General features: G+C 38.6%; 1 protein-coding gene across 1 annotated transcript in view; it reads left to right on the top strand.

Moving 5' to 3' along the window:
• Positions 1-12,429, top strand: part of LOC121387933 (protein amalgam-like) — a 34,888-nt gene extending 22,459 nt beyond the window's left edge. The window contains exons 5-10 of the mRNA XM_041519131.1: positions 2,509-2,661; positions 4,006-4,134; positions 5,752-5,789; positions 9,472-9,718; positions 10,792-11,001; positions 12,308-12,429. Coding sequence (XP_041375065.1) covers positions 2,509-2,661; positions 4,006-4,134; positions 5,752-5,789; positions 9,472-9,718; positions 10,792-11,001; positions 12,308-12,429 — 899 coding nt within the window. The remainder of the gene's footprint in view (positions 1-2,508; positions 2,662-4,005; positions 4,135-5,751; positions 5,790-9,471; positions 9,719-10,791; positions 11,002-12,307) is intronic.
• The last annotated feature ends 6,491 nt before the right edge of the window (positions 12,430-18,920 follow it).

The following is an 18,920-nucleotide window of genomic DNA, read 5'->3' as shown; positions in this document are numbered from 1 at the left end:
GCATCTCAAGTACAATCTCAACGTTTAATCTTTTTGCGATTAATGATCTTCATAGAAAAGAAATACTGATTAAAATAAATATTCATATGACAACGATGTATGTTCTTATTGCTGAACATTGTCCAATATAATAATTTCACAAGTTACTTTAATATTAACCAGAATGCAGATTTCACATTTTGATTAATGGTTTCGGTGTTTACAAGGGCAGTGATTGATGATCACTGGGATCAGTACCTCTACTCGTGTTGGTACATGGTTTTATAAGTACCTCTGTATGATCACATGGTCGATGGTGCACTGTCTATCATGCAGATGTTCATCAGTTGTTACATGGTTTTATAGATATATCTGTATGATCACATGAACTAGTCGATGGTGCACTGTCTATCATGCAGATGTTCATCAGTTGTTACATGGTTTTATAGATATATCTGTATGATCACATGAACTAGTCGATGGTGCACTGTCTATCATGCAGATGTTCATCAGTTGTTACATGGTTTTATAGATATATCTGTATGATCACATGAACTAGTCGATGGTGCACTGTCTATCATGCAGATGTTCATCAGTTGTTACATGGTTTTATAGATACATCTGTATGATCACACGAACTAGTCGATGGTGCACTGTCTATCATGCAGATGTTCATCAGTTGTTACATGAAATCTTTCGCAAATGTTTATGTGGTAATTTTATGGTCAAAAGGCCCAAGGCACACAATTCAATTTGGGTACAATCCTGGAGTGGAATGACTAGTTGCAGCATACAAAGCCGGCCAGGAAGTGAATACTATATTTTGTCATAAAGAATGACTTGCTACCAATACCAATATTTGAACAAACTCTATTAAGATCCACATGTACCCGAGAAATTAACCGGGAAGTCAATCTTGATTGTTGACGGACAGGCATTGGTTCAAAGTCCAATTTTTTTTTGAGAATTATGCTGACATGTTGTATTTGATCGCTACAAGTCTCTGTTAACCAAACTAAATGCACACATTAGAGATATACAAACCCGTGAGAAGGATGGCAATGTCTCATACTGAACAGAAAGCAATGTTAAATGAACTAATTTCCTCTTTAAAACCCTTTTATAAAGACTCTGAATTGAATGTAACATGGGTGGGTGTGTATGTGGTTTCACCGAGGAAGATGCAGTGTAGAGTAGTAACACTGATATAAATGTTGAACGATAAAGACCAACAACGAGGAATCGGATACCAGAACAGTAATTCATGCAATTCACTGTTCAAAACTATCTGACTAAATATTGTTGTACATATTAGTAAGACACTGATGTCCGTCCTGTTGGCTGTTGCTTTTTCACATGTGAAATATCCATGAAACAATTGGACAAATTTTAGAAAACCATTCCTATAAATATAACATTGGAACCACACCTCTTAGTACCAGCTGCAGAATGCTTATCATGCTCTGAGATGCACATGTTATATGTTATAGTATTTCAAAAGAAATTAAATGAAAGGTGGATACTGAGGACAAATACGAATGCTTTTGACAATTAGTTTGTAAAATATATGACCTGACGGGTAGAGAGCATAGACAAAGTACTAAATGTTCTACCTGGAAAACTGAAAGGTCCAAATCGTGGTGTTCGCAGATGAGCCTGTTTGTTTTATGTCATTACCATACAAAGCACGCTTACATGTACCATTCTATACCGTCCATGACCTTCAGCAGTGGATGGACTCTTACGGATGATCCCGAATAACCGAAGAATGCCATCTTGGATGTCGATTTTAAACATTTTATGACAAATGACCGCCATTGTGTTTTCTGCCATCTTGTTTTTCAACATTTTGACCATAAAACAACATTTTCAGATTTTCAACATAAATTTGTATAAATTAAATGTATTCAGATATATGTTAATGCCAAAACAAATCCTATAAAGATCATTGGGATACCAGTTACATGCTTTTTAATAGGCAATTTTCCGTCATTTTGCTTTCGGCCATTTTGAACCATAAAACCATAATTTCTCAGATGTCCAACATATTTGTTTTGGATTGAGCATCCTGAAATTAAATCTATGTTGGACGAAATCCTAAAAAATGTCCGTGCATGTCACATTTTTGGGAAATGGGACCTGACTATTATAGACAAAGAACTACTCAGTACCTCATCGTGAACGGTCCTTCTGATTTAGGAAAACGTTTGATTATTTTGTTTAACGACACCACTAGATCAGATTGATTTATCAATCATCGGCTATTGGATGTCAAACACTTTGTAATTTTGAAATATTGTCTTTAAAGAGGAAACTGGATGGAACGAAAAATAGCCAACTGGGCCCACCAACGAGGATCGATCCCAGACCGACCGCACATCAAGCGAACGCTTTACCGCTGAGCTACCTCCCGCCCACCGAGATGTATGGAAAGAGAGGCAAGAAATGACACAGAATCATATATTATAAATATTAAATACATGGTAGCCATTTCTTCATTTAAATTTATTTTCCTTTTATTTATTCCAGTTCCACCAAATATTCTTAGCGGGGCTTCATCTGACGACATTCGGCTGCGAGAAGGCGAAAACGCCAAACTCGTCTGCAATGTTACGGGAATTCCCGCCCCAACAGTCACGTGGTTCAGACGTCACTTCAGGAAAGGCAGGGGACATAAGGAAAGTAGGTCATTCGTGATTCGAAAAATGTTCTGTCATAATATATTCATTATACGCTTTCAAAGAGTTCCTTCTTCTAATCATCCAACTGGGACATTGTTTCCACATTCCTTTGACATTCAGGAATAAGAGTTATAAACATTATGCTGATATTTGTTTTAGACTCTGTACGTTATATACCGGCCTCGGTGGCGTCGTGGCAGGCCATCGGTCTACAGGCTGGTAGGTACTGGGTTCGGATCCCAGTCGAGGCATGGGATTTTTAATCGAGATACCGACTCCAAACCCTGAGTGAGTGCTCCGCAAGGCTCAATGGGTAGGTGTAAACCACTTGCACCGACAAGTGATCCATAACTGGTTCAACAAAGGCCATGGTTTGTGCTATCCTGCCTGTGGGAAGCGCAAATAAAAGATCCCTTGCTGCCTGTCGTAAAAAGAGTAGGCTATGTGGCGACAGCGGGTTTCCTCTAAAAAAACTGAGTCAGAATGACCATATGTTTGACGTCCAATAGCCGATGATAAGATAAAAAATCAATGTGCTCTAGCGGCGTCGTTAAATAAAACAAACTTTACTTTACTGTACGTTATACAGTATTAACTATATATTACTACTAAATAGATAAATCAACAAATATTTAAATAAATAATCGGCTATGTAATAATTACTTCCTCTTATATTTATTGTTGTGCTTATATACAATTAAGGTTCAAGCACGCTGTCCTGGGCACACACACCTCGGCTACCAGGACAGTGGGTTAGTTGTTTGTGGTTAGTGGTTAGTGAGAGAAGAGGGTGTAGTGGTCTTACACCTACCCACTGAGTTGTTAAAACTCGCTCTGCGTAGGAGCCGGTACCGGGCTACGAACCCAGTACCTACTAGCCTTATGTCCGATGGCTTAATCACGAGACCGCCGAGGCTGGATAATAATTACACATTACAATGTTTTCTATATAGCACTTGCGGTACTTTAAAATGGTTTGAGTGTGAGTATTGCAAAAATAATACACTACCCCCCCCCCCTACCCCAAACAAAACCCCAAACAAACAAACAAACAAAACAAAACCCAACCAAAACTCAACAAAAAAAACAACAACCCCAAAATCCCTCCCCCAAAAAAACAAAAAACAAACACCCCCCCCCCCCCCCCCCCAAAAAAAAAAAAAACCCAAAACAAAACAAACAACAACAACAATAATTCAAACAACAACCCATCAACAACCCCAAAGAAAGAAAAACAAACCGTAAGACGCACGAAGGTATAGTATTTTAATGTTTACACTGTATGTATATAACCTCCTTGTCTTCATCTTAAACACGGTTCTTCTACTCCTTCTGTATTCTTCAGAACTGAACGACGAAGGCCAGGTTTTATTCATTCACAACGTGTCTCGGTACTGGGACGATATTTATGAGTGTTTTGTCGACAACGGCGTATCTCCATCTGTCAGCAAGGCCATCAGTGTCGTTGTTGAATGTAAGTATACCACGTAATGTCTGGTCACGTCATGCACGTGCACTGTTCCCCCCGGGGGGGGGGGGCGTAGCCCAGTGGTACAGCGCTCGCTTGATACGCTGTCGGTCTGGGATCGATCCCCGTCGGTGGGCCCATTGCGCTATTTCTCGTCACAGCCAGTGCACCATGACTGGTATATCAACGGTCGTGGTATGTGCTTTCCTGTCTGTGTGATGGTGCATATAAAAGATCCCTTGCTACTAATGGAAAAATGTAGCGTGTTTCCTCTCTATGTGTTAAAATGACCATATGTTTGACATCCAGTAGCTGATTATTAATAAATTAATGTGCTCTAGTGATGTCGTTAAACAAAACAAACTTCTCGTTCCCCAAAGTCATCTCCCCCCCCCCCCCCCCCCCACACACACACAAAAACAAGTTATAACTTTTAAGAATTCATGAGCCAGGAGAGAGAGAGAGAGAGAGAGAGAGAGAGAGAGAGAGAGAGAGAGAGAGAGAGAGAGAGAGAGAGAGGTTTAAAAAAAAAAAATCTGGAATTTGAGGATTTGCTCCTGCCCAACGCCCCGTCTCGTAAGCTTATGCTTCCAATAAAATGTGTAACCAATCGTAAATTACCACAGACCACCCAGATCGTCGCAGACTAATGAAACTGTTCTTGTGGAGATAGTATCAGACGCCATTGATTTGTGATTGATTAGATGAGTTCAAGCACGTGGAAACAAAATATCTGCGTCTGGTCTGCAGCGTGTTACATAGTTTATGGAAACCGGGCTTAATTCATGACATTTCGAAATAACCTGCTTCCAGTCAGTTTACTTCCAAACTCTTCATATCCTGCAGCTGTTTTTGTATGCTTTTTATTTCAAATCTAAATTACTACTTTTTTGTTTTCTTTGAATGTCAAAATTAATCTTTTTGTGTTTTACTTCAACATCTTCGGTCGTTTTAACGGCATAGCGTTCCGTTGCTGACGCCATGCATGTTTTTCTTCTTGACTGTGAGATCAAGAAGAAAAACATGTGCTTTTATAAACTAATTGGTTTCTGGAAGTTCGGACAGAATTTCTGTTTATTTCCTCGTTATCATGTTATCATTATGTAGCACACTGTGCTGGTTTTTCGTTTTGCATATATATATATATATATATATATATATATATATATATATATATATATATATATAGACACACACACACACACACACACACACACACGTTTATAGCTCCGGCCTTGGCTAATTTTTCCCTTTTTTTTTGGGCCTAGGCCCCTTTCCACGAAGCGATCTTTGCACTAAGATCACCTTAAGTGCATTAGGTAGTTTTGCATTTAAGGTGATCTTAGTGCTAATATCGCTTCGTGGAACGAGGCCCAGGACCCTCCCCTGCCCTCATCAAAAGCACTCGCCACAAAGACAAGATCCTCCCCCAGCGGACAGCCGTTTTAATATATAGATATATTTCATAATTGGAGTAGATATCTTTTCTGTCAAACTGCGTTAAACGAAACATGTTTGTTACAACAAAGCGATCGCATTAAGATAGCACTCTGACATCTGAGGAAGCCTGTTTAGTTTCATTGTTTCGCTTTGACTGCATCATATGACCATTATTGATCGCAGGCCGGCAGCGCAGTCTTTTGATCTCCGCAATCTTCACGGTGTGTGTGGAATAGCCCAACTCTCTAGGATCCGTTTGTCTGGGAAGCTTCAATTTACAGGAACTACTTTTTTGTTTGCCGAAACATCGAGCGGGTGCGCATGGCAGGAACTACTGATAAGAAGACAAAGAGATAATAATTTCACAATAGTGCCATAAGATAATGTAAAAAAAAAGAAGTAATCATTCTTATGTGTATATAATGTAAATAAGGTCGAGACGTAGCCCAGTTGATGCGCGGTCGGTTTGGGATCGATCCCCGTTGGTGGGCCCATGGGCTATTTCTCGTTCCAGCCAGTGCACCACGACTGGTATATCAAAGGCCGCTGTATGTGCTATCCTGTCTGTGGGATGGTGCATAAAAAACGCCCCTTGCTTGGAGGGTTTCCTCTCTAAGACTATATGTCAAATTACTAAATGTTTGACATCCAATAGTCGATGATTAATAAATTAATATGCTCTAGTGGTGTCGTTAAACAAAACAAACTTTATATAATGTAAATATGTCTGAAGATGTGTGTTAATATGCATGTCATACTTACTGTCAGGCCAGACTATTCAACCATATAGAGTGTTCTACAAACTTGCCAAACCATCAACGGGTAAAATACTTTATTCCTGATCCAACCACTCGTCTCTGTATTTACTTACACACCCTGGTAACAAGACCGCGACGTTCAATTTAAATATATCTGATTGGCTGCTCTCTGGTCATGACCTGGATGCTAAAGCTACGCCGGCACTAAAGAAACTTTTCAAATAGCAGCAATGGATCTTTTATATGTTTTACCCCACAGACAGGATATTATATACCACAGTCTTTGTTACACAAATTGTGGATCAATAGCCCAATCGGCCAATCGACGGGGATTGATCCTAGATCAGTCGTTCATTTGGCGAGCGATTTACCACTAACCCTACGACTGATGTAGACATCCCGTAGATTTAATAGCGAAGTTACATCATAGTGGCAAACCCAAAGTAAAACAAACCAACAACAGAGAAAAGAAAATTGTATCAAGATATAAACATTATACATACACATAAAATTGAAACCAAATGATAAATAAAAAATAAAGAGAGAGAGAGAGGCGAAACCACCATTCATTCGGCCACAAATGTTTGGGTGGGTTTTTTTTGGTGGTCCCAGTGTTTAGCTACGTACCGTTATGTCCAGAAGGTTCACTACAAAATTAATTTCTGAATCAGTTTCACAAACAAAAAGTAAAAATAGCAAAATATCAACTTTTTGCACATTACAACTATGATAATAGACCATTTCCCAGAAAGGATATTTATAAGCACTTTCTTGAAAACAGATCAGTACATACCACTGGCTGAAAGAACACAAATGAAGAATGAACCCACCTAGTTAGGAGTTGTCTCCCACTTAGTTTGTCTGAGCCTCTACTACTGGTATTTCGGATTATCGTAGAAAACGATATGCATACATTCGAATGATTGCTAGCTTGAGTCCACCCAGAGCTGAGCCTACTTCATCCTGCAGTTACTCTGTGCGTCAGAGAAAAAAACGAAATCAAATAAATGAATGCCACACAAGTCAATACCTGAAATCCCCAAGTTTAGCGATGTCATTATCATACGATAATGGCAGTATACAGGTTTTAAAGAAGAGAAAAATGGAGAAAAAACCTCAAATGACATTATGAAATTCATATTACCGTACTATTAACCGATTTTAGAATAGCCATAACCATATGTTCGATGCCGTATAATTGTAAGTGAAACAATTAGAAATTTTTAAATTTTTATATTTTTAAATAAATAAATAAATAAAATAAATAAATAAATGATGTTACTGTCATGTCAAACGTTTTCGCAAATATTACACACTCACGCACGCACACACACACGCACGCACACATACACACACGCTCACATGCACACACACACACACACACACACACACACACACACACACACACACACACATATTTTCACACTGTCACCAGGAAATTAACTATGGAGTGGGGTGGGGGTCGCTTTAAACACTCCCTTAAAATGACAACATTCCTTACAAATCAACGTTTTTTTTTAATGTATGCTTTTAGGAGGTGGACGAATTGGGTTGTCCCCCATCCCATATGTGCTTCACGACTGGTATATCATAGGTCATGCAGGCCCGTCAGAGGGTGGCGGGGGGGGGGGGGGGGGAGGCAATGATCAGGATTGTTGTTAAGTAAGGCATGAGACGTCAGGGGATGGGGGTGGCATTAAATGCCTTTTCTTGGCATCTGAATATAAAATTAGCTATTTTTAAACAACAATAATTTGTCAACACTTTTAAGGATTATATTTTGCACAGTGATATAACTCTAAAATGTTTTATTTAGTTGGCCAAAATACACCACATCTCATCGGTTATGTGTGGGTGTGTGGGGTGTGGGTAGGGGTGGGGTGAAGGGGACGGGGACATTGATCAGGGTTCGAGATATTTAGGGGGATCCGGAGGCATGCTCCCCAGGGGTTAAATATATTTTTATTGGATGGTGTTAAAAGTGATTTTTTGTCATCTAAAACGCAAAATTTGCCAGTTTTAAACAATAATGTCTTAAGTATTTTAAGGGAATATTATGGATTTTTAAAATTTTTAGATTAAACGTACCTGGCCCCGTGCTTATAAACCTTAAAGTCTAGACTTTAATAAAGTCCAGACTTTAACGTCATTCAAATAGCATTACGTTAAAGCCTGGACTTTATTAAAGTCTAGACTTTTAAGTTTTATAAGCACGGGCCCAAATCTCACCTGTTGAGTAGATTGGGGGGGGGGGGGGGGGGGCGATGATCAGGGTCGTTAGTTATGACCACGGTTAAGAGGAAAAGAAATATTTCATTTGCTGACTCACCACTAAACACAATTTATTATGGTTATATTGACGTCGCACATTATAGATAAGAGCTACAAAGATAATAAGAGATGAAACACGTTGCCGCCATACCTACTACCGAAAACCCCCGCAAAAACACTCTGAGATCTTTTATATGCACATTTATACACTAGTCGTGGGCCACTGGTTGTGACGAAAATAAAGGATCAGAATCTACATAGTAATAGTACACGTGTGTGTGTGTGATGGGGGGGGGGGGGGGGGGGGGGGGGGGGGGGCTGTGTAGCGGGTTTCCTTTGAAGCATGTGTCAGGATTATCAAATGTTTGACTTTTGATAGCCGAATTAATCGATGTACTCTTGTGGTGTTGTTAAACATAACGTACTTTAACTTTCATTCACAGGCCTCGGTGGCGCAGTGGTTAAGCCATCGGACTACAGGCTGGTAGGTACATGGTTCGCAGCTCGGTACCAGCTCCAACCCAGAGCGAGTTCTTAAGGTCTCAATGGGTAGGTGTAAGGCCACTGCACCAAGTTCTCTCTTACTAACCACTGACCAACTAACAACTAACTCACTGACCTGGACAGACAGCCCAGATAGCTGAGGTGTGTGCCCAGTACAGCGTGCTTGAACGTTAATTGAATATAAGCACGAACATAAATTGAAATAAAATGAAATGAAGTTTCATTCATATACATGTAGCTGGTTCGAATTTAATTATTATCCCCCCCCCCCCCCCCCCCCCCCCCCCCACTACACACACACACACACGTTTGTTTTTATTTCACAGTTGAACCAGAGGTTAATGTTCAAACAAGACGTATTGGACAACAGATAGGAAGGGAGACAATTCTGACGTGCGACATCTACGCTTTCCCGCAACTTGTGACGCTGTGGAAACGGAAGGGGAAGCAACTCTTTACTGGCGACCGGTATACCGTCGAGGCGAACACCGACATTGACAATAGACTGGTAACGCTGAGTCTGCGCATCAACCATTTGCTGAAGGAGGACTTTGGCAAATACGTATGCCAGGGAATAAACTCACTCGGAGACGACGATGCCAGCGTTGTTCTGTATGGTAAGAATCACGTATAAAACTCACCGACGGAGTCACAATTTTATATTGGTGTAGGTGGGGGACATTAGGGCGGATCCAGAAAATCCAGTTTGGGAGGGGGGGGGGGGCAGTGACATGAGGTGAAATGCCAAGGGAACTTTGGGAGAGGTTTGGAGGGGGATCGTAAAAAATGAAAATTAATATATAATAAAATTTGGGGGGGGGGGGGGGGGGGGGCAGGGTTCCTACGAGTCATGTTATGTGGCGGGGGAAAGAGGGTTGAAAGGTGAAGTGTTCTGAGTTGCTTGGGTCCTAGAATCGAAACCTTTGGAGTTTCTCTGTCCAAACCAGTAACCCACAGTTGCCTTGTCTGTGGGGAATGTGTATATACATATCTCTTGTTAATAATAATTTCATAGGAAGACTGTTTGTGAGAATGATCAAATGTCGAGATCCAGTTTATTAAATAGCTGATGATTAATTAAACAGTGTGTTCTAGTGGTATAGTTAAACAAAACAAAATAAACTTTACTTTACATACCTTAACATCTGAGTTTAAACCAAAAGAAGAGGTGAGGATACATGTATATAATATATATTTGGATCGACCGCACAGTACGTATTCACACATAATATATACTAGTATAATAATAATAATAATAATAACAATAATTGCTATTATTATTAGTAGTAGTAGTATAACATTTGTAAAAAAATCAAAAATCATTTTGTAGTTTGTTTTAAAATGTTGCCCAAAATTTCAAAACCAATGTTTTATATTTTGTCAAATACGTTTCTCGACAAATAAATTATTGTTATTTTTATTGTATGATGTGAAAACTTCGACATAAAACATGTCAATATTTCACTTGTGGATTGACTGTGACTGCTAGAGAGAGAGAGAGAGAGAGAGAGAGAGAGAGAGAGAGAGAGAGAGAGAGAGAGAGAGAGAGAGAGAGAGAGAGAGAGAGACAGCCGTCAAGCGGTTGTGGGGATAACATTAAATTATCTCTAATTTCTTAAAACATACATTTTCAGCTGAATACATAAAAAGTTCAACCTTACCATGTGAATACCTTGCTCTCTTTTGTCAGAGCTGAAGCCAAACACACAGACAAAGGTTGGAACTAAGTCTCTTGGACTTCACTACAACAGGTCGGACACGCCCACGACCAGCAGATATTTGCACGGAATTCCCTTCAACAACAACATCAACATCAACCGCAGTGACACACGTGGCCCTTTATCACGAAACGACTTCCCTGATCGGCTACCCCCACTGGGACGCCCAGTGGGCTACAATGGTATATTATAGCGTACTCTATATTTATTTAATACTGGCATAGTGGAAGATTTACAATTGTATTCAAATGTACTTTAGTTACTTAGGGGCTAGCAATCAGACCAATTATTGTGAAACTAAAGTACAGCATCAAGAACACTACGGATTTTTAATTGTTGCCCGCAGCTGATACCCACTCTGCCTTCAACTGTACCTATTTATTATTATGTTAGAACTTGCAGAAGTTAGCGATTACAATTTATCATGTGACACAATTCACAAAGAGGTCTTGATCTGGGTGTGTTGCCTGGGACAGCTCTGTTGACCAAGAAATAAATTCCCAAGGAACCTTAAGATGTATTCATTTGAGCCAGATCCTATAAAAATAGAGACCCAGATAGAGACCCATGGAGAGACCCAGATAGAGATCCATATAGAGAGGCAGAGATAGACCGGGAAGGTGAGAGCATACGGAGAGACCGAAGCGGGGGCCAAAGGAGGACAGCGCTGCATTCATTCCCCTGGGGGTTCTTAGTCGCAGTGTCAACTCAATCGTTCACCTAAGAGCTTAGACAATGTATATTGTATCTGTATCACCATGCTGTTAACTTATCAATCATGCTTAATGTCGGAAAGTAAAATACAGGAACCTACATCACCAACTTCTGTTACTTCATTAACATTCCGGTAAAACAAAAAAAGGAAAAACTGCTCTGTGCTAATACTTTAGTCCGTCCCATCGTTCTACAAAAAAACGATTTTTGTATATCATAAATAAATAACTTGTAGTAAATTCCATACCATGAAACAAGCGTTCTTTGCGGGACGGACTACAGAAACACAGTCACAACCTATTTCTACAGCTGTTCCTCAATAACACGCCATCATATGCATTCAGTCACTAAGGTCGATTTCATATGCCTACGTTGTATAGAAACCTAGAGCTAAAGGGACAGTCTAAAAGTCGCATAATGTCAAAACTATGTATTCAGTTTTCTGGTGAAATGCAAAGATCATACACTGAATTACATGACCGCTAATGATTCTTATGCGTCCTATTCAATAAGAATGTTTCTTTGCAAAGCCAATTCGTATGTTACAGTTACAAATGACTGAACTGCCAAATTAGTACTACTTGATGTGAAACGGTTGAGGTTACGAATAGTGTTTGATATCGTTCTGCAGTTAATTGTTTTGTTGATATGTAAACTGTTTTGATGAAAACACATTACGATTAAGATATTAACAGACACTATTCAGACTGGTTTTCGCCATCTCTACGTAGAATATATGAAAATGTATCTTAATGCGAATGTTAATCATTTCAGGTGATGGAGGCGTCGAAATGGGAACTACCAAGAACACGTCATCCAAGGAAGCGGTGTCGTGGATTCTCATTGTCTTGTTGCTAACAGTCTCAAATATAAACCACCATCATGATATATCATGACGTGGCTCACTGTACTGCAGAGGTATACGCTGTAAAGTACGACACGACAGCACTGGGAACTTTAACGTTTGCAAATACCAACCATCTGTCATATCTGACATGGCCTTAATATTTAAAACAGTAAATGAAACGTTTCACAAATATGTTTGAATAGAAGGCGTACACGTTTTACTCATACTAAGTATCAATAAAACGTGTACGACTTCTAACTATCATGTTTGTCGTAGCATTACATACGCACATAGGCGTACGGGCTCCCATTTTGTAAAGGGGCCAGATCGGCTTTTGCCCGAATTAAACAACAATGCCCGAATCTGGATGACAACATTTATTCATATTAGCATTACTACCAAACGGTTATAGGATTGCAAACGAACCACTACACATCGTTACATGGATTACAACTAATTGTGTGGGTAGAATGATGGAAATACTTGGTTAAAAGATCTCAGGTTAGCAATATCGTCATTTATGGGTTCGCGAAATCAGAGCAGTGTCTGAGAAGGAATTGTACGTGACGTGACACTCGGAAGTCGTGTAGAATATGCATAATACAATAAAAATAAATAGTTAAATATTAATAATCTAACATTATAAACCATTATAACGGAAAGGATCTCTTAATATCTGTCAAATATAACAGAAGGGAAGAGTCTAGAACCATGGTGCACGAGTCTTGTCGTGTGTTGCATGAAATCGCCGACTTCACTCAATGCAGTATCGGATAACACGCAGATTTCTATTTATAATACACGTTTCCTAAGTTTATCTTTGAGAGTTTACAATTCCGGGTGACGACAATGTACGTTGGTTTTTCTATTCTTTATAAATAAAATTAAAATTAGGGCTTGTGCCTCCTCCACTATAAAGGCTGTGACCCCCCACTAGAGGTTGTGCCCCTCAAATCGTCGTTTCTACTGGCCTGCAACACATAGTCTACATGTAGAAATGAGAAATGAGCTTTAAAAATCTGACGTACGTTTGTTCAGTTCAGTACTGGTATCATTCAACGATCTCTCAGCATTATTTATAAAGAATCTTAAAACGAGTAAAAAGTCGCTTTACACATTTACACATTTATGCAGTTACTGTTGTTTTAGTACGTTTATTTATTCAGTCATTAGATGTCTTTTTACATGTATATACGCAGTGGTCATTGTTATTTAAGAAATAATTGTGTCCATGTATATTAGTTTATGGTTTACATGTATTCTAGTATATGTCAGATATTTGATATTTTAAAGAGTATTTTTGCTTACACAATTGTGTCATTTTCTTTACAAATACATCTGATCTACAGTGTATTTTGTTTATGTAAATTTTAAAATGTATAACAATGTTAAACATTAAAGGTCTCTACATGTAAATTAACATATATATAATATATGGATATGTATTTTCGTTAGTTAATGCAAATTATCGATTATGAACGTTAGATGTTAGATTATGAACGTTACCTGCAGGTATGTTCTCGAAGGTACCTCACCCTGTTAATAATTTGAACAATATATCTGTAAAATATTTACAGTCCCGTGCTTGAAATATTATTCTCTCATCCTCAGGTATATAGGACAGAACTATCCCATGAAAGAGAGCTATGTAAGAAATTCCTATCCCAAATGGGATTTCACGTCCTTTGTGCTTAATATAACGTCGTTGGTAATATGAGAGATGGCGATGTGAGGTCATCGGACAACAACTTTAAATCGATATTGTGTTATTAAAACCTTCATTATAAAAGCTGTCTTGTTAATCTGTAGTGTTAAATTATATTTAACTCATGGAACAGACACGGCAAATACGATAATGTGGTATATTTATGATAAAATGGTCAAAAAAAGGTTACTTTTTCAGCCATCTTTGTCTGTTCGTGTAAAATAATCGTTTTACTGAATGGATGAGAGAAAAAAAAAAGACTCCATCATATGCGGTCATATGGGATGGAAACAGTACACTTAAGGTGGTGGGAATTTCGACGTGGGACGAGGCTTGTTCACCACTAAGTCTTATATTCTATGTAGATGCACTGCCAGACGTCCCTTTGTGTACAGATGCTGAAACATGTCTTCAGCGACAGCGAGTGATGCTAACGTTCGCGAACTATATGACTAGTCTCCAGTGTAGTCATTTCGTTTAACATGAAGCGCATAAACCAGTCTAGCGAACGTTTTTCTGCTCGGTCTGGCTGAACTGAACACATCTCCTTTGTAGGCTAAGCATGGTGATCAGTGGCTATTCAGTGACACGTTGTAGGTAGCAGTATAACAAATAGCATTTCACGAACACCTACCTATTCATTGCAAATACAGTACTACCAGTCTTGCCATTGGTGATAAATGTCACACTTTCTTTTGTCATAACTAAGATGGCAATTTTTGTGCGGAAGTAGAGTAGTCATAGGATGCCTCCCGTTTTGTCTGAAACTAGCAACTTCCAATGTTTTCTATCTACGTTAAGTGTGTTAAGTGTTAGGGATAGTGGTATTGATTAAGTGTGTTAAGTGTTGGGGGGAGGGGGGGGAGGGTATTGATGTCCATTGTATATATTGGGACTGAAATCTGCAAGCAGCAGTTTTAGCCATATATGTTGAAGTTTGTTTTATTTAACAACACCACTAGAACACATTTATTTATTAATCATCGGCTATTGGATGTCAAACGTTTGGTAATTCTGACATATATAGTCTTAGAGAGGAGCAGGGGATATTTTGTATGCATAATCCCACAGACAGGACAGCACACACCACAGCCTTTGGTATACAAGTTGCTGTGCACTGGCTGGGACGAGAAATAGTCCAGTGGGCCCACCGACAGGGATCGATACCATACGAACGCACTAAGCGAGCGCTATACCACTGGGCTACATCCCGACTCTCTAGAGAATGATGAGTTGCCCTGACACGCGGACAATTAATCAAACTCAGAAGTGAGTATTAGTACGTAATATGTCAATGCCACTTTTGGATGAAAAAATGCAATATATATCTTTCTTGTAGCAGAATAATATACTTTTCATTGATCATGTCTGTAAAACCTTCGCTAACATTTATTGATCACATGTGTAACTCACTCCCTAAAACATTGATTGATCATAATTGTGTGTATACCCGTCACTAAAAATATTCTTTGAGCATTAGTGTAAAATCTTCAGTGGAAATAGTTTAGCTATTGCAACTGTCAATGCCTTAAATAGATCATTCCAAGCACAGCTGTTGAATTATTACATGTTTGACGATGAATTTGGTGTACAAAAAACCGGCACTCACTTTATTATAAACGATTTAAAAAATATATATCATTGTAAGAAGACGACATCCATGGTTAATACAATTATACCGAATTGAATAATATGCATGTCTGTCTGTAACAGATATTAATAGAACTTATATATTCTCTAGATATGAACATTGCAGTATACAGAAACTACAATAATTTCTACCTATAACCTATAATTTGTACCTGTCGGCTATTAAAAATATGGGGTTTTAACAGTATCGTGTATTCTTACTGGTCATATACCTTCGTCATAGTGCGGGGCGGGACATAGCCCAGTTGTAAGGCGCTCGCTCGATGCGCGGTCGGTGTGGGATCGATACCTGTCGGTGGGCCCATTGGGTTATTTCTCGTTCCATCCAGTGCACCACGACTGGTATATCAAAGGCCGTGGTATGTACTACCCTGTCTATGGGGTGGTGCATATAAAAGATCCCTTGCTGCTAATCGAAAAGAGTAGCCCATGAAGTGGCGACACCGGGTTTCCTCACTCAATGCATGTGTGGTCCTTAACCATATGTCTGACTCAATATAACCGTAAATAAAATGTATTGAGTGCGTCGTTAAATAAAACATTTCTTTCTTTCGTCATAGGACCCGTACAAGTGTTAAACATACCCAATAAAACATGTATCAAGGTAAAAACAATGTACCTGGCTGCATACCCTCATAGTTAGTTGGCTTAGCACCATTTTAAAGATGTTCTATCCCTGACGGATAAAAGCACCAAATTTTGTGTGAGGCTCCTTTGGAGTCTGTTTGTTAAATTTAGCCTAGGAGCCCTCGTAAAGTTTAGTGTTTTATACGAATATCCGAAAATTCTCAAGAGGGTTCCTAGGTTAAAATTAATTTGTAGACCTAAGGGGAACTAAATGCCAGAGTTATCAAATGTTTGACATTCAATAGCCGATGATAATTAAATCAATGTGCACTAGTGGTGTCGTTAAACAAAATAAACTTTTCTTTAACTGAACAATAAAATTATCACCATACTAATAACCAAATATCGTATATGTGCACAAAACAGTCAAAGGGATGTTTTGGCAAGGTTGTTACTGCTACCACGAAGCATTGGAATGCATGCCCTTTGTCTACAGATGGACTGGCCCTCCCGAGGAAGACACGTCCTCCCTGGTCCGCCTGCAGGAGGACTGCCACTCACTGGTTACTCACTGGATAATTTAATTTATTAACCCTTGTAATAATGGTATGCCAATTCAAAGGTATAATAATGTGTTGCCGTCAATGGGTCATTTGTTTATAATCCAACAAACTTGTATACCTAGCGTAACGTTTTCATAAGATTCAGTTAAAATGCGTGACGTCAAACTAATTTGTGCCAATCGTGATGAAGTCATATTACCAATGGAGACGACTTTAGTACTGTAATTTACTAAAAGTCAAATTAAAATGTTATTTTAGAAGTGTTCTAGGATAAATAGAATTCGCTACTCGTGCTTGTTTTAATATGTAAAATATCAGAGCTTCGACAAATACCGATTAACATAGACTCGGTTGATATTTTCCATATTAAAAAAACACTCGTGACGAATCCTCTGTATATACATAGACTTAATATCATGCTCTCATGAATTACTGTCCAAAAGAGATGCTATCAGATTTTCGCGAAAGGTAGCACACTATGTAGTAATCGTCCATTGTTTATTTTCTAAATACGAAAAGCATATATAATATTTTCGCCAAACTCCTCAATAGAATGTTCTGGTTAAGTATAAAATGTGACTGTTATATACTGCGTGACGCGCAAATGGTAAAACGTTTTATAGTTCGCCAGTATACAAATGCTTTGATTTCTTAATAGTATTAGCTCTGCGTATTTCGAACCTATGTAATTCTTTTCCTCAATATATTGTTTTTTAATTAACTCATTGTCTTGTGTATCTGTATCAATGTATCTATTTTGCATGCCATATATATATGAAGGTTGTTTGTACAATATAACGTATTACTTAAACGTCCGAATAAGAATAAAACAATTTACAACATTCAATGTTTGTGTATGTTTTTCAAACTCACTGGTGGCAGCTTAAATAATGGCTGACAACAGTTTGTATGGTTGTTATGGCAACATATAAGCATAACGCGTTCCGGTACATTAAATAGGTAGTCTGTTTCATGTCAAAGGAAAATGATTATAAAGATATACGAGTCTACAATGTTTTAGATACAGTTTCGGTTTTTTTTCTTCTGTTTTGTACTTTTCTAAAAACATCGTGCAGTAACTATCTATTGATAATTGATAAGTACTACATACTATGACCTTTGATTTACCAGTCATGGGACACTAGTTGGAATGAAAAAATGTGCACGCTAGTTAACACCGTCCATGACAAGGTTTAGATACTAGGACAACTTATTAATAACGTTGCCAGAAGGAATATAATTTTAATCGATTACTTTAATAACTAGAAATTGTTCACGTGTTTTTATTAAATGTTTTACAAAACTTCCACGAGTCCTTGAAAACTGTAATGACAGCCAATTTTGAGACTTGGCAAATATTCATTCTTTTCGAAACGCGCCCGTAAGGAATACCAACACACGTCTTCATTCATTTGACGAGTATTTTATTAATTTCACAAATACAAGACATTTTAATAGTCGCTTGCACATTTAATTCAGAATGTTCGTGTACTCGAAAACTATTTGCAAAAATCGACTGCGTGTGTTTGTGTGTGTTTACTAAGAAAAAACCATAGAACTTGATGAAAGTGTGCCATATTTGTTTTACTTCTAGTACTATTCTGTGTTTGGTTCCATATTTTGCCAATATCTCTCGTCTTCAAACATTGACTTGGTTTTTCATTCACTACTGCGTTGTAACTGTCACAGCGGAACATTTTACAACTATAGTCACATGTCAGTTATATATGTAGCGTTCATCTCTTATTAAATTAATTGTTATTGTGTCACCTTCGAATTCTGCAGTAACTTAGTCTTTCGTTAGGGCGGGAAGTAACCCAGTGGGAAAACGCTCGCTTGATGCGCGGTCGGTCTAGGATCGATCCGCGTCGGTGGACCGATTGGGCTATTTCTCGCTCTAGCCAGTGCACCACGACTGGTATATCAAAGGCCGTGGTATGTGCTATCCTGTCTGTGGGATAGTGCATATAAAATATCCCTTGGTACTAATGGGAAAACGTAGCGGGTTTCATCTCTATGACTATGTCAAAATGACCATATGTTTGACATCCAATA

Source organism: Gigantopelta aegis, chromosome 2, assembly GCF_016097555.1.
Source record: "Gigantopelta aegis isolate Gae_Host chromosome 2, Gae_host_genome, whole genome shotgun sequence".
Taxonomy (NCBI): domain Eukaryota; kingdom Metazoa; phylum Mollusca; class Gastropoda; order Neomphalida; family Peltospiridae; genus Gigantopelta; species Gigantopelta aegis.
Note: the sequence above shows the minus strand (reverse complement) of the source record. Positions and strands in the feature narration are given on the sequence as shown.